We start from the raw sequence: 25,723 nt of genomic DNA, 5'->3' as shown, positions 1-25,723 counted from the left end.
AATCAATAAAATATGTTAATAAAAATATTTGCCCTGTAATAATCCCGTTAGACCCTCTTAGGAGAGATTGAATTTTATTTTGTGAACTGTAATTTTCTACTTATTTGTCACTGCTGAGTATGTAAGGGCAGCAAAGGGTATGCACCCAAGTGAATACTAGGCCTCAAGAAGGAGCAGTTACTCTATGTTTAAAAACCACTGCAGATTAAACCTTGATCTGCAGTGTGTTTCAAACATAGAGGGACTGCTCCTTCTTGTGGCTCTGTTTAAAAATCACTGCACAGCACTGCATACTCCTCGGTGCCCCTACATACTCTGCAGTGATTACTGCAGAGTACGTAAGGGCTCTTTTCTAAAGTTTAGAAACCACTGCATACCACTCGGCGGCGGTGATGTCCCGTACCCTGCGGTAATCACTGCAGAGTATGTAAGGGCAATGAGTGGTATTTGGCTGCACTATGTTATTAGCGCAAAATGCATCCTCACATCCATTTTTGGACTCCAGGGTGCATTTTGTGCTATGGAAGTAGTGCCAAACGACCACTCTGCCCCCTTGCGGAATTCTGCAGAATCTAGTAGAATTTTAATGTAATTCCACAGAACTCCACGGAATCAAACTCTGCCAATTCCTCCCATCCCAATGCTCAACAGAGTAGCCCTGAGCTGGTTATGGTGACAAGCTAATGATAAAGGTTATTGATATCATAGGTTTATTGAGAATAGTTCTGTCAGATGCCATAGGCATAAAAGTTATGATAAAGACAAAATGTTTGACTTATTTATTGTGAAAAGCGTTAGTGAAACTCAATGTGCATTTAAATGTAGATTGTTATTACACTGTGTTAAAGACTGTAGGCAGGTATTTTGTTGCATGGAATCTCCCAGATTACAGTAATATGCAAAAGGTTCTGTGTTGGTCACGCCTTCTGACAAACCTATTTGCAATGTTGTAATCATTGTTACATCCTTTTGAGAGAGGTTATATATTGATTTGCCTGCTATAATTTGTTAAATGTTTTTTCATTTTATTTCTGTATACCTGATCGTCGGTTTATGTGCCATACAGTAGGCCTGGGTTGGTTATGGTGACAAGCGCATGATGAAGGATAGAAAATTGAATGGTTCATTGGGAAACAATATGTCAGATGCCTTCGGTCTGCATTGTTTATCACAAAAAGCTACGACAAAAGTAGTAGACTTGAGTTATTTGTTGTGAAAACCTTTTTTCCGGCACATTGGCCTTCAATGGAGGATTGTTATTGCACTTTGTGAAAAGCTGTAGCAAGGTATTTGATTACATGGAATCTCAAACTCGGCCGTTTTCCAATAAAAAATGGATTACATTAAAATTAACTTGTCTGTTGCATAGAGCCTGTTTCAAAATTTGATCCAATTTTCTCTCTGATCTCATTACACCATATTCCCTTACAAGAACCGTTTATGCCAGCTTGCTGGTGAAAATACCAGTGAGGTAAAAATACCAGTGAAAGACAGTGGCAAATCATTTTGAGTGGCAGCGCCAAACATTTGGAGCAATCTTCCTTGGATTGCAGACTTGTCGAATTTTGATTGCTCTTGTTTGATCATTGATCAGTCACTGACTACAAATTATGGGCCTGATTAAAACTTTGGAGGACGGTGTTAATCCGTCCCAATTGTGACGGATATACCACCTACCGTATTACGAGTTCCATAGGATATAATGGACTCGTAATACGGCGGGCGGGATATCCGTCACATTTGGGACAGATTATTACCGTCCTCCAAAGTTGTAATCAGGCCCTATGTTGCCCTATTGTGTGTCTGTATTTATCTGTGTCTATGGTGCTTATTAATTGTAAGGGTGGAATATTCTTTCTTGTTTGATGGTTTGCTATAGGTTGTTCCTAACACCAAGGTGTTTTGGTGATTGTGTGATTATTATTAGTATTAATAATAATTATAAAAATAATTGAAAGAGTGATACCATTTGTCCTGATCACATATGCACATCCGCCTGAAAATGAGTGTGCTTCAGTTCCATGGTTGTCGTGCCAGTTCTTAAATTTTCCCTTTCATTTTTGTATAGGCCTGTCTGAATTCCTTTCTTTCTCCCTCTTCATTTTGTTTTTTTGTCAGTGCACTGCAGCTCTCCAGAGTTCTTTGTTTGCGGCTCATTTCATCTTCAGTACACCTCATCCCATGTGGCCACTGCTTCTAAACTGAGAGGCCACCTTGGAGTGGTATTGTTCATAGTGTGTCATTGTTTTACTGTTCCAGGATGGCCAACACATTGCTTTTATACCTGGCGGCCATACTGGAACTTTGAAACAACAATACACTTATGCAGAACCATTGCAAAGTGTGTGTCTAGTGCAATATGTAATCTTAGTTTTTTATTTCAATCATGTTTGCCATGTTTAGTCACTTCAACTTTTCAGCTTTTCAATAATCTTTCATATTCTACTTGAGCGTGTGTGTTTCATTATGGATGGGTGAGTAGGTGTATGCAAGAATAAGTCAATAGGCCGGTGGATAGATGGATGTTTTGTTGAATAAATGACGGAGTGCACGTTAGATGACCTCTCTAGTGCATAAATAAACCAGTGGGTGAAGACACTGCATTGCAAGTTTAGGTTTTCCTTCACCTACTTTGTATCTATAATTTATTTCTGATGTAGCCCAACACAGATCTTTCTCTTTCCCTTTTCCCTTCTTTTATGATTTTGCATCCCCTCTCCCCAAGTAGCTGGTCCACTCTTCCTCTCCCTTTCTTTTGTTTTATTTTTCCTCATTTTGAAGTTGGAACCTTAGAGACTGTCAGTAAATGTCACTCATCCCATCTCCTTTTCTCTCCATACTGGTCCAAAATTTATTTTAAGTAAACAAAGCAGTCTTTTCTTTTTCTATTTTAGCTTAATGCATCATTAATGTGACTACAAGTTCTGCTCCTCATTGTTCTGCACCTTCAATTGAAGTAACAAGAAGGCTACCATCATTGGTAGTTGATTTGTTTCTAATTAAATCATACAGTCTGATTTTTTTAACTTAAATCTAGTCTGCATTTTTCTACTCCTCATTTTCATATTTGTTGTTAATATTGGGGATGTTTTAACATTTGCATCTGGGATCGCGATTCAATGTGTGGTTGGCACAGTAAACCTCGATGCCATGATTGTGTCAGGGTCATGGGTTTGATGTGATGGAAATATTGCCAAGGAGTGGTGCACCGTTGCATGCCGGAGCCTGTTGGAACAGACATGTCTAGAGTTGGGTTGCAGGTGTGGTAAGCTAGGTCTCTTGTATGGAGGCTGCATCTAGATTGCACATGGTGATAGTGTTCGCGGCATGTCGCTCTGTGTACTGCGTGTTGCAGAAGCGCTTTTCGGTGATCATTCTTTTATCCAGTCCCCTTCTTCCTCGTACTGGTCGTAAGAGCCCATCCCCACCTTAACTGGACTGCTGAGCTTTTGGTGATGACTTTAAGGTACAGCTGAATACTGAGAGTGCCACCTGCTGTGAAGGCTCCGTGTGGGTGGGCGGGGCTTCCATTCTTGGTATTTGTTCCTTGAGAGCCGGTCTAAGAGATGGGGCCGCCACGTAATTAATGAGGAAGAGTGACATGGAGAGAATGATCTTGCTCCCATGCTCTAGTTCAGTTGTGGTCTGGGCTGTGTGAGGGAGGGTAGGTTGCCTGCTGGGAGGGGAGGCTGTCTCTACTTTTGGGAGACCGCTAAAGTTGTATCTTTCTAAGAAGAAATCTGTTTTTGGTTTCAGTCTTTAACAGGTGTTTACCGAATGCTACCGTTGTGTTCCCTACTGATTTCAAGGAGCCCAACGCGACGCAGAACGAAATCACTAAGGCCGCTAAGTAAGTCGGGCTTCAGAGGGGGTGTAGTGGGTTACATATCTTGGGGTGATACTAGGTGCAGCAGGTCTGGGGTCCATCACTATCCTTCACACACCAGCTGCCCTCTGTCAAGCACTGGTAGCTCATAAGACCCTATGCTTGCTGCAAGCCACATACCCTCACATCAGCACCGATGGGCTCTGCCCTCTGCCTCCCACTCAATTCTGACCTGCCCCATGTTTACGGAATACCTAGTTTCTCTTAAGTTGACTTAGAGTCATGTGTTGGGATAGCCAACGCCGTCTAACTCTCTCCTTCTGATGTCTTTCTTTACTATTTCCTCTTCTAGTGCCATTGTGAAGTCACTGGACTTCCAGAACATCAGCAAGAAAATCTTTGAGGACTTCGCCAAGTCTTGGTATTGGATTGTCATGTGAGTGCTTCTGCAATGAATAGAATAACCTTTTATACTGGACACACAGCAGACTGAAGCATCTCGGGGTAGTTGTTAATTAATTAAGGATAAAGATTTGGTTATACTCTGAGAACCTGAACCAGCAGGTCTCTAGGTGGACACACAGCCTATAGTACTATCTTAAGACCCCTATGTGATGCTCAGTTGTTGAGAGTAGCTACATGGTGAAGCAAGTGGAAGGTGCTTGGGTAAAAGGTGCAAGTTGAGGATGAAAATAAGGACCATCTAAGTTATTCAGAAGATGGTTCCCAATTACCTAAAAAGTCCTATATGTTGTCACTTTTTTTCCTTTGTCTTCTCTGACCTCATTCTCAACCTCAAAATTCTCTGCAGCCCCTTTAAAGGAGACATCTAGTGCAGAGAAAAAACTTGTGGTCCGCTCCTGCATCTCTGACAAAAACCATGAATAGACATCCTATAATTTTGCTTTATTTTATGTTAGCTGGGGTTGAAATAGATTGTCACACCATTCACCAGATGGCCCCTTTAAATTTGTTTTAGTAGTGGAACAGAAAAGTAAGATATGAATAAAGATGGTAACTAAGAGAGGATCAGGGTTGGTGGATGGTGTCTGAAGAAAGAGTCAAGAAGATGACCTGAGAGCCATTGTTGGTCTAAGCCTGAGTTTCTGTATTTATGGAGGGTGGGCGGCAAGAGTAATTTCAGCTCTTGGACCTTCAGATGTTGGTGTGCACTGGTAAGTGGCAGCACCAGCTTCATTCTTCAGGGACGTTTCAAAATGCTCTAGATATGTGTAGGGCAAAAGGGCCTGTATCCAGGGAAGGCTTGTTCAACACGTTTCGTTGTCTTGTTGGTTCTTTTGCTATTCTGAGAATTGATCGATAATACTCATCATACAAAAGTATTGTGTGCTTGGGTGGGTGGCATTTATTTCCACCTGTCAGAAATACCTGTGCTAAATGGATGATTTGCAATTGCAGAAATTTAAACTGGGGCACCAGTTGTTTCCCCCCTTTATACAGGCATATTTTGACACACAAAATAACCGTTCTAATGGAATGTGTTACATAATAATAGTAGTAAATGCAGTGTAAGATGGAATAATGCAATGCTGTTACGCTATATGATATGATGCATAGTCGCTGGTAGTCTTTGTTTGTATAGTGGTGGTAGGAGAGTGTACTCGGAATGTGGAAGAAGTGACAGGATGCGCAAGCTACCAGCTAAACTTTGGGATTATGTTCTGAAGTGAATTTCTCCTCATATTTTCATAATGTGATGACTTGAATCATATATATATATATATATATATATATCTATCAAATTGTTTCTTTGCAAAAAAGAAACACCGTAGTCACTTGCTTCAATCCACAGGTGTAATCAGGCTAAAAAACGAAAAAGCGTTGACAGAGGCATTGATTGTTTAAGGAGCAATAAGAAGCAAAGGAGCTATTATATCTACGAGGAATTTAGGACTATGTAAAGGTTGAATTATAAGAAGGATGGCCGTATGCACAGTAAGTGAGCACATGTATATGGAATACATAAGCACATGGTAATAGGTTTATATTATTTGATTGATGGGGTAAAACCAAGGTATAAAAATTATTTGATATTAATAAGCAATGAAGTTAAAAACTAATATGGTAATAAGTATTTTGTTCCATATTTGATCATATTGTTAAGCATTCACATGTGGAGAAACATATTTAAAGATGGCCGCCATTAGTTTGTAAGGATTGTAGTCCGTTTTTCTTGTTTAGGTTTAAGTTTAAAGCTAAAATGGAAATGGAAGGAGGGCTCATTGCATTTCCGTGAACAAGGGAGCGAGGTCTCCTGAAACGCGTCGGAGGATAAAAAATTTCTAGCTTACGCGTCAAGAATTTTCAATTCTATTAAGGACACGGAGGCGAGGATTATGCTTTCTCTTTCTTTACTGACTTAAAACAGCAGCCAATCACAAACAAGTTTAACAAAAAACTACACATCCCATGATGCTCTAGTCAATGTCACATGGTCCAATCACCTATCACGACCTCTGCCCATATAACACCTGACCCTCGATGTCACTTCCTCTTTCTTTGGTCAAGGCAGATATAGTTCACATTGAAATCGAAACTTGTTACATCAACTGTAACTCAGAGTTCGGATAGTCCTCTTTTTAACAGGTAACATGAGTTTGGAGACTCCAACTTGAAAAGGAAAACCATTCCATTGAAATGAAGGTACAAGTCTTTACAAAGATCCTGGACTCAGGAGTTCTTCTGATCAGAACCTATGAAATAAAACAGGTAGGTAATATTCTCAAAGGAAAACAAATTCTCATAAATAATATACATATAACTGGTATCCAATGGGAGGGAATAATAAACAATAACCACATCAGTTAACAAATCTGTTCAATAATATCATTTTTATGGGTGGGATAATCCTCGCCTCCGTGTCCTTAATAGAATTGAAAATTCTTGACGTGTAAGCTAGAACATTTTTTATTCTATGTCAGGACCGGAGGCTCCGATTATGCTAGTTTAAAGCTGTCCCATTACTACAGATGCTACATTCATCACAGGCTTGTGATAAAATTTACGAAACGTATTCTCTGAAGACCAATCTGCAGCTCTCATAATGTCTTCTATACGAGAACCTAAGGCATAAGACTTGGATTCCATAGCCCTTCTAGCTGAATGAGCTCCAAATATTTTGGTATCTATACCAGCTTCATTCATTAACCATCTCATCCATCTAGCTAAAGTAGCTGATGCAACTGGTTTGAATGGTTTTTGCAATGATATCAATAATTGTCCGTTGACATCTTGTCTAAAACTTTCTGTGACATTTTCATATTCTTTTAAACAATGAACAACACATAACTTAGAATTATCAGGATACATTGGATATGTTACTGACCTGTAATTCGTTTTAGTCCTTCTAGAAATTGTGAAAGTCACCCCATTTGGTGAGTATACTCTACCAGATAAATCTAACGCTCTGACGTCTGACACTCTTTTACAGCAAATGAGACATGACAACATGGTTAATTTGGCCGATAGTTGTTTGCGAGATAAATCTTTATTAGCAGGCCAGGAATCCAGGAATCTTAGGACAACATTAACGTCCCATAATACTGAGTATTTTGCCTGAGGCGGTTTAGACAGACGAATGCCCCTTAGTAATTTACATATTAAAGGGTGCTCACCTACAGGTTTACCCTCAACCGGGATATGTCCCGCAGAAATGGCTGATCTAAAATTATTAATCGTCCGGTAAGCTAAACCAGAACTGGCTAGTTCTGCTAGAAAGTTAATGATTAACTCGATATGTGCTTCCATCGGATTGGAACCTCTTCCATCACACCAATTACTCCATCTGCGCCAGGCTGAATCGTATCTTTTATGGGTACTACCCGCCCAGGCTTGTTTAATGAAGTCCTCAGCTTGTTGCGAAAGACCTGAGGAACTCCATCTTGACCTGAAATCATCCATGCTAACAGAACCAGTTTTCCTGACGAGATCATTGGATGTTGATGGCCCTCCGGATTCAGAAGATTCCGACGAGGCGGAATGAGAAGAGGAGAGGCACAAGCTAAATTCAGCGCTACTGGGAACCAAGGTTGTGCCCTCCAGAAGGGAGTCACTAACACGATCTGAGCTTTCTGTCTCTGGACTTGAGACAACACCCTGGCAATCATAAGAAACGGTGGAAACGCATAACCTCGAAACTGAGACCAGTCCTGAAGAAATGCATCCGTCTTCATTGCACAGGGATCTGGTCGCCAACTGAAGAATTTTGAAATCTGGCAATTTAGGCGGGAAGCAAACAGATCTACCTCGCAATTGCCCCACTCTTTGATTATCTGGGAAAAAATCATTGGGTCCAGTTTCCAGTCGCTGGAGTCTGTCAGATATCTGGAGTTCCAGTCCGCAACTATGTTCTGGTCCCCAGGAAGGTATTCCGCAATGACTACTATGCGTTGCGTCAGGCAGAAATGCCAAAACTCCTTGGCAATCTCTGCCAGGATTTTGGATTTCGTTCCCCCCAATTTGTTGACATACCTCACTGCTGAGACATTGTCCATCCGTAGGAGTATGCAACAATCTGTCTTCTGAGGGGAGAGACTCTTTATTGCAAAGGAACCCGCCAGAAGCTCTAGGCAATTGATGTGTAGGGTCTGTTCCCATTCTGACCATCTGCCTCCTGTCACTAAGGAGTTGCAGCGTGCTCCCCAACCCCAACGGCTGGCATCGGATTCGATCACCACGTTCGGATGAGACCCAAAAATCGCTCTGCCGTTCCAGGCTTCCATATGTTGTAGCCACCACTGTATCTCTGATTTCACTTCCATAGTCAATGGGATCTGTTCTGAATAGCTCAGACCCTGTTGTAGGTGCCTGACCTTGAGTCTCGGAAGGGCTCTGTAATGTAAGGGGGCTGGAAATATTGCTTGAATGGAAGAGGCTAACAACCCCACTACTCTCGCTATGTTCCGTAAGGAATCCGTCGACCTGGTCAAAAGGGACCTCAATTCCCTCTTGATGTTGCGAATCTTTTGAGAGGGAAGAAGAAGTTGACAAGAGATTGAGTTTATCCAAAACCCCAGGAAATCTATCACTTGTGTCGGACTCAACAATGATTTCTGCGCATTGATAAGGAAACCTAAATCTTGCAGAATATTGATGGTCCAATTCAAATGCGATAGCAGGGTCTGGGGGGATTGAGCCATCAAGAGAATATCGTCCAGATAAATGATCAAACGGACGCCCTTGGCTCTTAGCCATTCCATGACCGGTCTCATCAGCTTCGTGAAGCACCAAGGTGCTGATGACAGGCCGAAGGGGGGTGCCAGAAATTCTAGGCACTGACCCTTCCATTGAAATTGGAGGAACCTCCTGTATGGAGGAAAGATTGGGATTGATAGATAGGCATCTTTTAGGTCTAGACGAACCATCCAGTCCCCTTCTAATAGAAGGTCCCTTAGCATATGAATGCCCTCCATTTTGAAGTGTCGATATAGTATCCATTGGTTGAAGTCCTTTAAATTCAATACTACCACCACAAAAATAGGGCTGATAAAACCGTAAGGATGAGGGGAGGAATACTGTACTGCGCCTTTTTCTAATAAGGCCTGGACTTCTTTGTCTATAAAAGCCTGATTTTCTAGGGAAAAACACATCTGAAGCGGAGGGTTGATCTGAGTGGGAGTACTGACAAACTCTAGGTGAAAACCCAAAACCGATTGGAGAACCCAAGGATCCCCTGTGATCTTTCTCCAATTTTTTATAAACAATGCCACTCTGCCCCCAAGAGTGACCTGAGAAAAAGGAATAATGCTCACCTGAGAAATTAGTCCTGAATGGCACCTTGTTGCCCTCTGCGAGGGCCTCTGCGGAAACGTTGGCGTCCTCCTCTGTGGCGAGTGGGATAGAAGGTGGTGTCTTGTTCTCCATACCAACCACCTCTGCCCCTGGGGTGATAATTCTGGGGACTGATATATGAACTTCGGCCGGCCATGCGTCCGCCGTAACAACCGGCCCTGGTAAAAAGGCCACGTTTAAAGACTTTTTTAAGTGACATTTGGGCTTTATCGAGAGATGAAAAAGTGGAGCAGAACTTGGCTAACTCTTTAATAAAAGACGAACCAAATAGAAGGCCATCAGCTGAAGGACCCGCTTCCGAAGATGCTAGATCGAATAGTTTTGGGTCAATGCGCATCAATATAGAATTCCTACGTTCAGAGGAGATAGCGCAGTTAGTGTTCCCTAACTGACAAACAGCTCTTTGAGCCCAACCAATCAGGATGTCAGTGTCCACCGGGGTGCTTGACTCTTTGGCCACGTATGCCATTTCGAGAATCTTAGTCAAGGGGCCCGAAAGGTCCAAAAGTTTATCTTGGCAGTTCCGCCATGATCTATCTAATCCTTTCTTAGGATCTTCGGAAAACTTTTTCATAAATGTGACCATGGTTGGGTCTATTTCCGGAGTCTCTGAGACTCTGCCTTCTAAATCTGGTCTGGGGCATTCTGCCTTTAGGCGAGAGCTAACTTCTTTATCAAAACCTTTTCTGATATTAGTTTGCACATATTTTGGGCTACCTCAGGAGGAGGGGTCCAATTCGAAGCTCTGGGGTGTATGATTTCCGAAGGGTCGAAATCAAGTACTAGTGAAGGAGGAATGACTTTTTTAGCTTTCTTACTAGGCACTGGGGACTCTGAGTCGTCTGAATCTTCGGATGAGGAATTTTTATCTGATGAGGAAGGAGAGAAGGTAGTATCCTTTTTTGAGCTGTAATTATGCTCTCCGCTGTGTTTTTTACGCAGCTTCTCAAAGGCATCTGCATGAAGGTCACTAAGAACAGGGGAAGACTTCCAAATTTTTTGCTTTTCCTTTTGCCTTTTTTCCCTCCTGGTGTGGGGCTTGGCCTTGCACCCATCCTTGAGAGCGTGCGTAGTCAAATAATTGCCCTGAGAATTGCCCTAAAGCTTTTACCAGCGCATCGTTAACTGATTGCTGTATCCTAGTATCAAGGGCTTCCACTAAGTCCACTTCTAATTGGCTTCCCAATTCTTCAGTGTAATATTCACCGTCTTGATCATTCCACTGAGCCATTTGAACTCAATAGTTATTAAAGCAGATGTAAATCTGTGTGTCTACACTTACTTGAGTGTGGGAATCAATAAATGTTCCAAGTATCAGGGGGGAGTGCAAAAACCCCAAAGCAGGCAAAGGAACCGAATGTGCCCACAATAAAACGTGGAGGGAGCTGCCTGCCGGCACTCTATGCAGAAGCCTAATTTAAATTTTACAACCCTCGTTCCTATCTAGAGAGTAAGGGAGCAATAAATTCTTTAAACTGTAGAGGGAAGGAACAGATGGGCGTCGGCACGCGTCTCAACACGCAGAGGCGATCGTTCAGAAATACAAAGGATTGGCTCTGAAACAAGTTGAGTGCGCGCGCGCGTGTATCGGCAATAAATATAGAAGGGAGACTGCGTGGAACACGCAGTGCGCTCCCGCTCCCACTCCACAAATCGGGCATAAAAACACGGCAAAAATGCCGAAAAACGGAAGCGCAAATACACATATAGAGGCGCGCTAAATCGCGACGCCAAACATTTTAATCAATAAGCAATTACAATCGAAATAAACATTTGCAATGAAGAATAAAGATAAAATGCACTTATCTGCTGTGAAGCAGCAAAGAAAGAGGAAGTGACATCGAGGGTCAGGTGTTATATGGGCAGAGGTCGTGATAGGTGATTGGACCATGTGACATTGACTAGAGCATCATGGGATGTGTAGTTTTTTGTTAAACTTGTTTGTGGTTGGCTGCTGTTTTAAGTCAGTAAAGAAAGAGAAAGCATAATCGTCCTGACATAGAATTGTATTAAATGCCTTTTTTCGTTTTTTTGCCTGATTAAACCTGTGGATTGAAGCAAGTGACTATGGTGTTTCTTCTTTGCAAAGAAACAATTTGGTATGTGGATTTAAGGGTTCTGCCGTGCAGGGCGCAGACTAAACGCGATTTTGAATATTTTTTGGATATATATATATATATATATGTTTGTATATACATATATATATATATATATATATATATATATATATATATATATATATATATATGTATATACGTATATATGTATATATTGTTTTTTAATTTTCTTTTTAAGTGTATTCTGTTAATAAAAGTTACGTTACATTATGCTATATCATATGATCCGTCCTCGTCGCCAATGTAAGGTAAGCAGGGGGATACACCGATGAATAGCACGGAGACAATTGTAGGAGCTGCAAAGTCTTTTTATTCAAGCATAACATGCACCAAGCAGTAGTTTATGTCCTGAGATACAAGCAACTGCAAGAATTCCTCCACTCCTCTTTATCCTCCCTGCACATTCCACCGATGTTCACACTAAACAAACATAAACAGTATCAACGACTATGCATCATATGTTACAGTAGTGTAACAACATTGCATTATTCCATCTTACACTGCATGTACTACTATTATTATGTGACACATTGTATGCTTGGCCCCAGAGCTGGCGTGACCTGTACTTGCAGTGACGAATTGTATGAGGTCCCTTTGCTGGGGATGGTCTCACCAGTCACTGCCCATTTTGTTATAGTGGGCTAGTTTCTGCTTGAGAGAAAACCCACTGGGTGAAGCTGCACTGCCCCAGCCCGATAGACGCCGAGAAGTTTCTGTACCTACCCCTTGGTCTTTAAAGAGGCAAATGGAAACTCAGTGGTAGGGAACTGACCTTCAGGCATAGTTAGTGCTGTGTAGTTGACAGACTCTAGAATTTTAGAATGGATGATACTTAAGGCTCGTTTGTTTGTTCCGAAAAGGCCCTGCTGTGGGTTTGTTTTGGGTCCCTTCTACGGTCATGTTTGATTCCAATAATCTCTTCATGGGCAGTGCCAAGGAGTCAAGGGCAGAGGTGAGTTAGGTGTTCGATATGCGTACTTTGCTCTCAAATGTTGGGTAGAGTACCTCCAGTATTCAGCCCTGATGTCACTTCCTCTCTTCCTCAGCTGTCTGGCGATTGCAATGCTACTCAGCCTTTTCTTCCTCATCCTGCTGCGGTTCATTGCTGGAATCCTCATCTGGGTGCTGATCATTGGCGTCATCGGGGTCATCGGATATGGTGAGACATTATCAGTGCATGTGTATCCTGAGTGTGCGTTTGATACAGTTATTGCGCAGGAGCTTGATAAGGCTTCAAAAAAATGCAGCTGGGGTTTTTGGCAGGACAAACCATCTGCCTTCAGCCGAAATGGGTTGGTTGCTATGAGGGTTAAAGTCTGTGTCACTTATCTTCTTTATAACATCACAGTTAAAGACCTCTAGGGTGATATATTAGTGCCCCAGATGCTAAAAGGGGGTTAGGAGAGAAAATTGTTAGGGGAATGGAATAAAGCAAAAATAGTGAAAGTGAAGAATGACAAAGTCAATATGCGTGGAAAATATACCATGAACTTGAAAAGAAAGAATGCCACTGTAACATGTATGGGTTGGATGCCATCATAGAAATGCATAGAAAGGGTAATAATGTAAGCATGCATAGATAGAAGGAAACAGTAAGCATACATTCATAGAAAGCCATTGTAAACATACATGGGTAGAATCTCACTATGAACATTCATAGGTAAAATGTCACCATAAATGTGCACGTAAACAAGCCCTAACCATGCACAGGTAGAACAGTAGCAGAAATGTTCAATATACAATATTTCATGGGTAGAATTGCTCCAACAACAGTGAGTAGAACTGCAATGCGGGTCTCTAAGAGACATGTTCACACACCCACCCATGCATCCCGTCAATCTGTCTGTAAGGAAAGTGTGTCCCTGCTTTCCAGGATTTCACTGCCAGGGCCGTCATGGTTGACCACAAGATTGTAGACCTCAAGCAATCACTAAAGCAGGTTGCAGACCAAGCATGGCCTGCAGTAGTTGAATGTTTTCAATAGCACATTATTGTAGTGCAACCGCAGGTTGGAGATTGGGTTGAGATGGTCAAGATGGGTGTTAGGAATGACAGAGGAATTGATTTTGGGTGCTGTCTTAGCTCTCCAAAAGATCATTCCTGTAGGAAAAGTCTGAAAAGTACTAAATCAATCAACTTGGTGAGCAGGTATATTGTCACCCAAACCAGCATGAATTGTTAAGATGGAGATACCGTGGAGCCACAATCCAATGAAATACTGTGACATGGACCTGAACATGGTAGAAATGATCTTGCAGCTACTTTGGGATCAACTTCATTCCACGCCTGATGTCATTCCGACCAGCCATATATTTTCACAAATTCTAAAATTCCAGTTTGGCTTCTAATTATTCAAGACACCAAAGCAAAGTAATGGCTGCTGTGATGCATCAAAAATCCTCCATACATTTTAGTGAAATATTAAGTTGTCATGTTCTTTAAAAAATGTTCAATATTTTTGGCAACAGAAGATTTCATACATGATCATAATTGATAAAAGCGCTAATGATTGATGAACGTTGACACTGTCATTCTAGCCATCGTCGGCCTGATCATTCACTCAAGACCATGCATCTCCTTTCATCCTCTGATGGACCAGCTTAAAGAGACTTGTGATGTAGAAACTTGGAAAGAAAAGTTTCCTGTGATTAACAATGTTGGCACTTTGGAATGCACCATGCTTCTTATGATCTGGCTAAGCAATATTATACTGCCAAGAGCTAAACAGGAGCTAAAGGAAACAGGAATGTTGGCACTGTAGTTTGGAAAGTCAATGTGGAAGATTGCATTGATGTGGAGGAGGCCTTCGATGTCAAGGGAGACAGCACTGTCAGGTCTTTCCATCTATCTAAGGATTGGGTCTGCAAGGTGAAGGAGAGAGTACCGTGTACCTGTCAGAAATAAGAAGGAAGCTCAAACCTGTGAGATCTTCTGAGTTCCAGTCTTCATTTAAGATCAGATGAATGCAAACACTGAAAATATTGAAAATAGGGACACGGAGAACTTCATGATCATTTCTTCTGTATTAAAGGTGGGACATCTGGGAAGATAAGGGTAGAGATTCTACAAACGACTCACATGAGCACAGGGTAGGTGACTTGCAATATAACCCAGTTGCTTCCACTTCCTGTGATTACGAGCAGTTTGTCACCCGATCTTGCAGCCCTGCATTTAGTTTTCCTTCTCAGCGGTTCCCTGTTTCCCCTACGCTCCTTTTAAATTATTTCCTGGTTCTTATGCCTCCCTCCTCTATACTCTTCTTGTGTTCAGCATTACCTGCATTCAGCCTTGAGCCAAAGGAACTATGGTTAATGTGCTGAGTATTCCATCTCTGCATTGCTCTCTTCCCCGGCTCTGGGTCTTTATCCTAGTAGTCCGGGTAGGGCTAGTCATGGCATTTCCCAGTTGCACAAGAGGTAAGCAGGCATGCGCTGGCTCTAGTTTTATATGTTAAACAATCTTTATTCACAAGAGTCTAGTATTATTGTTTACCAAAATTACTGAGCGGTTATTTCTTAGGGGATGTTCTTATCCCTTATGCATTTCTCCCTAGGTTTCTAATTGATATATTGTTAATCTGTACTTTGGTTTCAACACAAGAACAATGGTCGGCTCTGCCCTTTGGAGATTTTATATAAACCCTAATCTTGACAGTGTTCTAGATTCAGACTTTTCCAATACATTTTCACTGTCCCCATCCATCTTGCTAGCATACTTCCTTCTCAGCTCTCAGATCTCCTTCTCAATAGCAGAGGGACGTCTGGGTTCAACTACTTACCATATTGGTCTCACCCGTATCTCCTTGGGCTCCTCAATCTGTGCAGCCTCCTTAGCCATCTTTAATACCTGAACCTCCACATACTGAGGGTGCTGTATCTCCAGTTAGGCTTCCTAGTGCACATAAAAGATCTTATACTCCAAGGACATCATCATTTAAGGTCCTCGTGTATCGCTCTATTCCCACCAGCGTTTAAGATCACATTGTTCAAGATCCACTCACTGATCAAGGTCCATGCATTGCATAAGACACATGCATACTCTCCATCACTTTCCTCTCTTTCTAGAGTGAGACAATATTATCCAACTCTGTCTGTCTCACCTCCACTGAGGGTTTTCACACTAGATGATATAACAACTTTCAAGAAAGTCTTGGTATGGGGTGCTACAAAACTCAACATACTCATCCCAACTACTCAGCTAAAGGCTTCGGTTATCTTCGAAACACTTCCTCATTAATTCCACTGCAAGAACATTGCTTTCTTTGGTCTGGGTCTGTTAAAACTCATTAGGAAGCTGTTCCTAACCGCAGTCTAGGGGAAGCCCATGCCAGAGCACTTGCTGAAGAAATATAAGCCTCCAGAAAAAGGTCCATTGTTCTTATGAGCAGATCCACCTTTAGATTCTACGATTGTCTCTGCTGTGAGGGAATACTATCTGAACTCTCCCTCCTCCTTTGGAGTGCACAGAAAAGGAGAATAACAAAATGGATGGAGTTCAGTGAAAGTTCAAGTTCTCTGACACGTCTGCAACTGCCATGAAAATGGCGAGTGCTATTGCCCTGCTTGGGCTTCATGACAGGTCCCTGAAAGAGACTCTCTGTCACACTCTTCAGATACACTCCCTCCTGAGGACAGACATGTCTTTTAAGAGGTGTTGCACTCAAGAAAATGGTCTTCAATCAAATAAATATTGCTGCTGTTGACTCAGCTGATTTGGCTACCCATGGATACTGTCAGAGACTGACTATCATTCAGCATCGCTACTCCTTACCAGGTTGAAACCAGAGGAACAGCAGAATCCTAAACCCACCGTTCTCTGCACCCAGTCTGTTTGGAGCTCATTTGGACAATGAGCTGCAGTGCAAACAGGCTCAGTTGGAGACATTCAAAGCTGTGATGTTTGGGAAAAGGAAACAGTACATGAAACACCAGTACAAATCCCATGATTGGGGTTACCCATTATAGATTGTTTAAGCCCCTCAGAATTCCTAGCTGCCTTGGAAGTCTGCAAAAGGGAGAGGTGGCCAACAAGCCCCAGCTACCTCAGGAAAACCAGCCAAGTAGTGACTCCCCACTGATGGAGAAGCATCAGCAATCATCCTGATTAGTGGAAGAAAATAACAAAAGAAAGATGGGTGCTGAATATTGTGTAAAATGCTTACTCTGTGAGGTTTCATTGTTCTCCTCTCTAGTTCCTCTAAAGACAATATCCCAATACTAGCAAAAGCCAGTACAACTGGAGATTAAAACTTTTCTGATCAAAAAGGCACTAGAAATGGCACGTCACTTCCAAAAATGAAAGAGAATTTACTCTTGGTGTATGTTAGTTCAAAAGCAGGGACCAAAGCAAGAATATTGACGCATTCTTGACCAGCGAGCAGAGAAGTTCCTTTCATCAAATTTGCCCACTAGTCCACCTCTGGGACTGGATGAGTGCCATATGCCATCAGGCTGCATGTTTTCACCCCTGCTTATCAGGAAGAAAGTGACTTTACTACTTTAAATGTGGTTAAATTGACTTATTCCTGACTGTCACGTTTACCTTGCCAGGCAGACCCCACATCAGGCAGAGAGGGGAATTGTCTATGTTCGATCACCTGAGCTAGGAAGTTCATCAAGGGATGAATTACTCTACCTTAGCTCTTTGTGATGGTGGCCTGTGTAGGAAATCTGCCTTTTCTGGCTGGTCTTCCCACATTTTTCACCTTTATCTGGGAACTATTTTTGCAGGTGTTAAAAGTGGGAGAGGTAGGAAATTATTATTACCATGTACATACAGTGACAAGGTCCAAAAAGCTATTTCCAGTATGGCATGCCTAACAGCCCTATGTAGAAAACCAAAGTGCAAATTAAATTGTAATACTGCAAATTCTGGAAAGTGACCAGGTAGAAAAATAATTTAACCAAAACATTTAATTTTGATTCAAAATCCAATTCGGTGATAAAGTTGAATTTTTTATAAATATTAAGAATTTTATTTTGTTTTTTAAGTTACCTTTGAACTGCCTCAGTTTTCAGGAGGTAATTAGCATTAACGTTGGCCAGTGCCAACTACCAGCCTGTGTTCATTCTTGAATGAGGTATAGGTGAGGTCCTCCCAGTAGCATACACCATAGGCTCACCTGCATGGGCAGAAATGACTCCTCTGAACCCCACACAATATGCAGAGATGGGGGCTGAGGGCACCCTTTTTGACACTGGGGTCAAATCCTGCCTGAGAGGTCTGTTTGCGCCACAGGTAACACTTTGGTGCACTTAAAAGGAACAAAACAAGATGCCAGGACAATTCTTGAGTATGCACCATCTGGGTGCTTTTGGGCCCTGCCTTAGTCCCACCAAATGTCTGTCTCTTATTGTGGCTACGGGGCCTGCTTCAAACTGAATTTCAGTGTTAGATGCAGATTACACTAGTGATTGGTGTAGTGCACTATCCAACACCCACAGCCCTCAGAGCCCAAGTTTAGTGTGCCTGAAGACTTTCGCCATCTTGAAATGTGACATTTTGGGCCTGCACCAAGGCAACCAGGAACTACATAAAATGTGTAGAGTTGCCCCTGGAAACTTATACTCATTGGTTAGGGAGTTCCCAGGAGTTATTCTCACCATCTAGCTAATGCCAGGTATAAATGAGGCACCATATGGCACCTCATCAGAACTGTTTCTGGACTTGCGGAAGAAAAGAAGAGGACTGAAGCTGAGAGGAGCCCTGAAAGGGAGGATCTCTACATCTTGTACCTTGGACCCTCTTATGGGTCAGTGGGCTGGACTGGACTTTGTTGTTGGCCTCTGCTTGATACCCTGAGAGTCTCCAAGTGCCCTCCTCTGAGGTCCTGGAAGGCGTTAGAAATGTACTCCTGTGGTTGTTGGGGCAGAAGAAGAAAGTTGGGACCCTTTGTGACCAGGGCTCCATGCAGTAGACTTCAAATTGATCCTAGGTCCCAATCTACCATGACAATTGACTGTCATTGGCACTTTGTGCTTTTTGGTGCTATTTATTGGTCTTCTACTTAAGACTTTAAACATTCATATCTCAGGTTCCCCTTACTGGAGTTTTGTCATTGTGGTGTCATTTTGTGTATTACATTTTACTGTATTTTTCTAATTCAGTTTTGGATTTTTATTGCTTGGTATTTTGACGTTATTACTATTTTGGTACTTCATAAATACTTTGTACATTGCCCTAAGTTAAGACATTCAGCTCTGTGCCGTAGCTACCGGGGATTGAGCTCAGATTAATTTAGTGACTTTAAGGGTTGGCCCTGACAATAGTTGTGATTATTGACCGCTCAGGAGGTCCAGCATCACGTGAGCATGGCAATCCTTGTCTTTCAGCGGCTGGGTGTCAGAGTAAATCCCTACAAGTCTACGGCAGTCTATTTCCTGGGAGTGGATTTAGACAGTCACTCAGCAACAGTGTATCTTTTGAAGGACAGGTGTTGTTCTATCTATCTGATGTGTAAGAACCTTCCAAAGAGTAGACATATGACGGCCCGTAACAACTTACAGCATCCGCCATATTTCTGGTATCGTATGTCTGATTAGAAATGAGACCATTGCAACAATGCCTAGAAGACCCATGTTGCCAGGTCTCAGGAGGTTGGGAAGACAAATTGATGCTCTCAGGCTCACTTGAATCTCTTCCTTGGTAATACCTATCAGCCAGGCTCCTAACTAGGTGGAGATATTTTGCATGAGGAGGAATGGAACATTTTCCCCTCTCCTTGGGAGAGCAAGCATAGGCAGTCTCTTTGTCTAGAAGAGATTTTATCTGGAACTATCTCCTGATGCACAAGGGACCAATAACTATCAAGTACAAGAGAAATTATAAGGACCAGAACCAACAAACCCTCTGCAGCAAGGGGGCATTGAGAATGGAACTGCTTATAAGGTGACCATCTCCACAGATTCCACTGAACCTGTAATTGAGTTTGCATTGCTCAGTCATTCTTTTAAGTCATTCCTTTAGGCCCAGCTGTATGCAAACAGCCTCTTTTTCTCCATAATTGTAGTCTAAATGTTTTGGCTTTAGAATGTCAGCCACCTTAGGAAGTACTTGCTAGATGGAGATGAGAAAATGAGTTGCACAAGCTGGGTTCTGTTTCTGATGACTCCCACAGAAGTGTGAAAATAATAGGCCACCTAGAGAGTAGCTGCAACAAAGTTCATTTTCTATTGATGACACTTGTGCAGCAAGGGATCGAAGCAGAACTGTTGCACAGTTGGGATTGAATGCTGTGCATGTGCAGAGTAACATGTTGTTGTTTCTGAACGGTGGGTTCTAAATGTTCGCACTTGTCTCCATTCCAACAGGTATTTACTACTGCTACATGGAGTATGCCACACTTAACCAGCAAGGGGCATCAATGCCAACTTTCCAGTTTACAACTGATGTCGCTGCTTACCTTAAAGTTAAAGAAACCTGGCTAGCATTTTGTAAGTCTGAAAAATCTCAATGGCTCTTTGCAAAAGACTTATCTGATCTATCTTGCTGTCAAATGGCCTTGTTTGTGTTATATATTCTATAGGCATTGTTATACTTCCCATGAGTGATCATAGGGAATGAATTGCTCTTGTCTGCATTACAGGGAATGTCCTTCAGGAATTTTATGATATGGTGTGAGCTGCAGGAATTTACTGGTCAGATGTGAGATATGCAGGATTACCCTGCTCTGGTGCGAGATGGAAAACGATCTTTATCTGGTATGAGCTGCATGAAAGCGGTGATCTAGTGTGATCTACAAGAATGCAAAGATCTGATGTGACCTGTGAGGAGTGACTTGACTGGGTGTGAGCTGCGCAAATACCCTGATCTGGTGTGAGCTGCAGGAATTTACTGTTACGTGAGGTGGAGGAGTTTACTATCAGGTGTCAGGTGGAGGAGTTTCCAGATCTGGTGTGAGATGCAGGAATGTGCCATCAGGTGTGAGGTGAATACGTGTCATATTCTGGTGTGAGCTGTAGTTATTCCCTAATCAGGCTCCTTTGGAACAGGGCAGAAGAGTGGAGTGAAGGTGTGTGATACAATCCTTTGAACTGCAACCTGATGTTTTCTGTGTTGGAGCTGATATGGGGTCTATAAGTCTTGTTCTGTGTAGGATCAGAATAGGCAGATGTAAAGATGTTCCAAGTCTTACTATTTCAGATGAGAAACCCCAAATTTAAATACAGTTGTGAGTTCTCTATTTTCTGTGTCTTTTCTAGTAGGTTCAGATGGGTATGAAACCTGTAAGGACCAACCAATATACATAGTGGTAGTCAGATGACCACCCTTGGGACCTTAGTTATTGTACTTATATTATGTCTGAGCTGAGGAATGGGTAGTCATGGGCATCATTGTAGATAAAGGGCAGATGTGAGTCACCTGATGGCCAAAGCTGTCATACCAGGAATAGGGCAGATGTGGCTTGCCTTCTGGCTATAGTGCTCATACTGCAGTAGGCCAAATGAACCTTTCTGATGCCTTTGGTCTTTTACTAATAAACAACCTGAAGTTAGCTGTCCTTAAGCCAGGGGTCTTGAACTGTGAAAAGGCCAGGTGCAATGTCACTGATTCCCATTAGTTTCATGCTGAAGTTAAATCTCTTGCCACTGTGCTTTTTGGATTGATGAGAGGTTAGTTTCCTAATGATCAGAAGATGTTAAAAGGAATGAAACAGATGTTGGTACCACAAATGCCATGTTTTGTTAAATGGGAATGGGCCAGATGCAAGTTCTTTGAGTGGGGTATGACACAGACCTGAATTGAGGTGTCTGATGGCCATTGGATTTGTAATGGTTTAACTTTAGGAAATAATCTGAGGTTCATTACTGGTCAACCATGTGCTTTGGATTGTCTAGAGCTCAGTTATAAGATTTTAACAGAGAATAGTGCAGATGCAGGAGGCCCGAATGCCATAGGTTTTGTAATGGTAATATGCAGAAGTGGACTTCTGTGGTAGCCATAAGACCTACACGGTGAATGGATTGGAGCTGGTCTGTGTTTGAAGCAGAAACAATCCAGATGGGAGTTCTCCATAAATCATGATAGGACCATCAAGTAGGTGAATACCCCAGGGCCTTGACTCCCTCGCCATAGTTATGTGTTTCTTCATATCCTTTTCTGGCCAACAGTGATTATTTTGGCTGTGATTGAAGTCATCCTCCTCCTGCTGCTCCTCTTCCTCCGCAAGAGAATCCTCATCGCCATCGCTCTGATCAAGGAAGCCAGCAAGTAAGTAGCGATTGACTCGCATTGAGTTGCACAGCTCTCTTCTTCCCTTCTCTTTGGGTGTGGTGCGTTCACATGCTTGGCACGTTACTCTGCCACAGGGGCTGGTGCACTATCATTTGTGCCTTTCTATTTGTCCATTTGGTTGCAACCTCTGTAAACCCGATAAAGGCCGCATGGTCAGGCTTCATGGTTCTGCCTAAGACTTTTGTGTGGGAAACATTGACCTTCCAAGCCGATGCATAAATATTGAGAAGGTTATACTAGAATTATACATTTAGTATTCTTAACTACACTGAACCATACCTTGAAGATATATATGTTGTCAAGGTACATACAAGGGAGGTAATTATTGTAAACTTAAACTTACCATTATATACTTACCTATTCGAGATTTTAGTCCTCGATATTTAGGCTACAATATTTTTGCACATCGATACTTACCACAAGATATTCCGCTAGTATGCGGTCTTTACTTGTTGCTTGGCCTTACGTTTTAGACTTTTCTTATGGATCCAGACCTGGTTTATAGGTGCAATCCATGTCTTTCTAACAAGAAGCCAAAAACTGAAACCCTGGATCCTGAAGATGGCTGCTCCCTCTTCCAGAAGTGAATGCCTTATTTGTCCCTGCTCAGAAAATGCAGATTTGCCTACTGCTCTGCCACCAGTGATCCCAGGAGGTTGAAGAGGCCTTGTGTCTCACAAGTTATTGTGAACATCTGGCTACATGTTGGAAAGCCCCATCTTTCTACATTCTCCAAGCCTTGTCCCAGCCTGCTGTTGTAAACAAGGGTGCAGATTTTCTGTAATACAATAGACAAGGGCTGAGAGTGAGGTGCACACTCATCAGCTCCATTGAGTGTAGCCACCGTCCACAAGCCCCGAGACTCTGGGAGTTTGTGAAAACAAGGGTATTCCAGGAGTATCTAGAGAACACTGTCAACAATCTGAACCAAGGACAATGTCTCAATTTTACAGTCACTAACGAGGTCTTGTGTTACAAAATCAAGCCCAAGTATGATACATTTAAATGAAACCAGAAAGTTTTTGTTTTTAAAGTTTTTGTTGATTTCTTTTCATGTCCTTAAATTATATTTGCCATTTGTTAAACTATTGTATACATTTAAAAAATCAGACAAGTTATTTCATTTTCAAAGCTAAAGTTGTTAAACCTCCAATGATTAGTGCATCTCCTGCAAATATTTTTTTTACAATATTTGCTTGGTGAATCGTTCATTGCCGCTGTTCCTTGTCTAACGTTGGTCTAATAAAACAGCGAAAGGAACAGAACACAAACCAATCCAACGTGTATTCTTGCAGCTTAGTGTTTTCAAACTGTGTGTATAGTGTATTAGGTCTCATGATGGACAAGTATTGTTTGCTTTTTCATTTTTTCCATCTGTTATGGGCTTTATCCGTCTTTAATGCGGACGTTTACTGGTTGGCCGTGGATAAATAAGTTATCCATCTTCCTGGTTTAGGAGGCCATCAACCGTACCTATAATGCTGCTTTCCTATGCTGTTTTTATGTCCCAGCTCTTTGTTAGTTTGGCCTCTCTTCTAGGTGCTTTACTCATCCTTGTCTTTGTTCAGTTGGGCTTCACGTTGCACTCTTTCTTCCTGTTCACATGCAGTGCGTGACTTCCTGTCAGCCCACCTCCAAACTTCCTTCTGCCTCCAGTAATATCATAGTTTAGGCGGTTTTCAGTTCATGGCCGCGCCTCTTAGCCAACGGCAGCACTAACCTACAAATCTACAGGCTCCTTTTCGACTCTTAGGACATGACATGAGGTCTACAAGGCACGTCCCCATGGCGTTTTTCAGTTACCTTTGTGAGTACTGTGGTGATTTTTTTTCCAATACTCCATCATGACCTGGCATGCCCAGACTATATAAACTGGAGTCAAGCTAGCCTGGCTGATGAAGGATGATGCCCTGAAACCGGTCCTAGGATGCTTGTCTCCAGTCCATGGAGGACTTGGCTTGGCAGTTCGGGCTGGACTGTTCACATGGGGAACAGGGTCAAGACTGATTTGCATATGGCTGGGTCCAAACTGGAAAGGCATGGGTGGCAAAAAAACGATGGATTTAGGCCCAGATCTCTGTACTGGGGGTGAATGTTTGACATTGTTCAGCATTCCGTCCATCACTTGTTCTTTATGCCCACACTATATACCAAAAAGCAAATTTTTCATTTCCCTCGGTGGGCATGTAGCTGAAGGCAGTAGAACACCTCCGGGGTAAAATGCGTCCCATGTAGCATATTCAAAAGAGGGAGCTTAAATGTGGCATTTGTGGATACTTCTGGGGTATCATTTAATATCAGCTCCCTGTCCGATACCTCTAATCCCTTATCTGTACCTATCGACTATTGTCTTCTCAATTCATTCAGATTTGCTTTTATTGAAATTCACTGGTGTTGTGCACATCTGCGTCAGAGCAACAAGTTCAGTGCAGCACTCTTTGCGGTTGAGCATCTTTCTGATGGCACATGTTGGATCTTGTATCTCTCTGAGTGTATTTATATGTGTAATGAATTAGAGTTCTGTATGAAATCTATCAGAATGATCTACATTTCGATAAGCAGACTTGGACCGGTAAAGTGATTTAGGGCCCTTAGTGGGATCACCAATGTGGACAATGGTGTTCTGCCCACAGCCATGAGTGGGGGCTTCCGAAGGCCACACTTCCCTGAATAGGTGTCCTTTCTTACAGTGTTGCCGTGGGTGATAGCCGCCTACTGTTTAGGTCGCGCTTAACAGCGCGCATGCGCTGCTGCTGCGAGAGGTACTGTATGCAGTAAGGGGCTTGAAGCCCCGCCATCACTTACTCACACAGGCTCAATTGTCGTTCTTTGTAACTGCATCCTAATTAGCCACCATATAACTGACAGCACTTCCTTTAATTTTTTGGGTGCTTGGACAAAGTACAAATTAATTTTCATTTGTGTCTTTCCGCTATTTGCGCTGTGCTTCCAAAAACGTTTTTTAACATTTATTTTGGATAGCTATTTTTATTTTGACACATTTCACTTTTTTTGGACAACATTTTTTTCGCTTCAGTATTTTTTCCCCCCAAAACTTTCACTTTGTTCTATGTGAGTTTTTAAATGGCACTGGTTATTAGAGCTGTCAGTGTGACTACGGTGTTTGTAGGTTGCGTTCATTTGCTTTTTGTTTTTGAGAGAGTGTATGTACAACCCGCACCTGTATTGCTCTCTCTATTGTACCATTTTCCGTTCTTCTCTTCCCCCTTCTTATCCCTGCCATTTTGTATTTCTTTTTGTTTTCAGTTTTGTATAGTAACAATTTGACCGGAACGTACTGGTTGGCATTACTCAAGGGTTTAGGGAGATTACGTGATTTGCCCAGAATCACAGGATGTTGAGTCTACACCGGGACTGGAACCTGGTTCCCTAGTTTCAAAGTCTGCAGCTCTGCCCATTATTCCTCATCCTATCGCATTTATTATTGAGTATATTAGGTTTGTATTTAGAGTACCCGTAAGCATTTTTTTCAAACTATCACTTTGCTCCATTTGACTTATTTCAATGACACGGATTATTAAGGCAGTCCCTGTGACTGCAGTGTTTGTTTTCCTACCTTTTTTCAGATCAGCTTTTTTTTTTCAATCACCATTTCTTTTGTTCGGTCTTTTACTTTGTTGGACGGCACCGACTATTAATGCAGTTTGTGCGCTGCTTGTGTCTGTAGGTTGCATTCATTGGCTTTTTTGTTTTTGGTTTTGTGTGCGAATGCATG

The 25,723-nt window shown here is 42.2% G+C and overlaps 1 protein-coding gene across 2 annotated transcripts in view; it reads left to right on the top strand.

Moving 5' to 3' along the window:
• The window catches only part of SLC44A4 (solute carrier family 44 member 4), a 316,116-nt gene that overhangs the window by 235,478 nt on the left and 54,915 nt on the right, over positions 1-25,723 (top strand). For both annotated transcript variants that reach the window (XM_069237189.1, XM_069237190.1), the window contains exons 8-12: positions 3,757-3,850; positions 4,179-4,262; positions 12,801-12,913; positions 20,064-20,186; positions 21,864-21,963. In XM_069237189.1, coding sequence (XP_069093290.1) covers positions 3,757-3,850; positions 4,179-4,262; positions 12,801-12,913; positions 20,064-20,186; positions 21,864-21,963 — 514 coding nt within the window. The remainder of the gene's footprint in view (positions 1-3,756; positions 3,851-4,178; positions 4,263-12,800; positions 12,914-20,063; positions 20,187-21,863; positions 21,964-25,723) is intronic.

The sequence above is a fragment of the Pleurodeles waltl genome, chromosome 6 (genome assembly GCF_031143425.1).
Source record: "Pleurodeles waltl isolate 20211129_DDA chromosome 6, aPleWal1.hap1.20221129, whole genome shotgun sequence".
In the NCBI taxonomy this organism is placed as follows: Eukaryota; Metazoa; Chordata; class Amphibia; order Caudata; family Salamandridae; genus Pleurodeles; species Pleurodeles waltl.
Note: the sequence above shows the minus strand (reverse complement) of the source record. Positions and strands in the feature narration are given on the sequence as shown.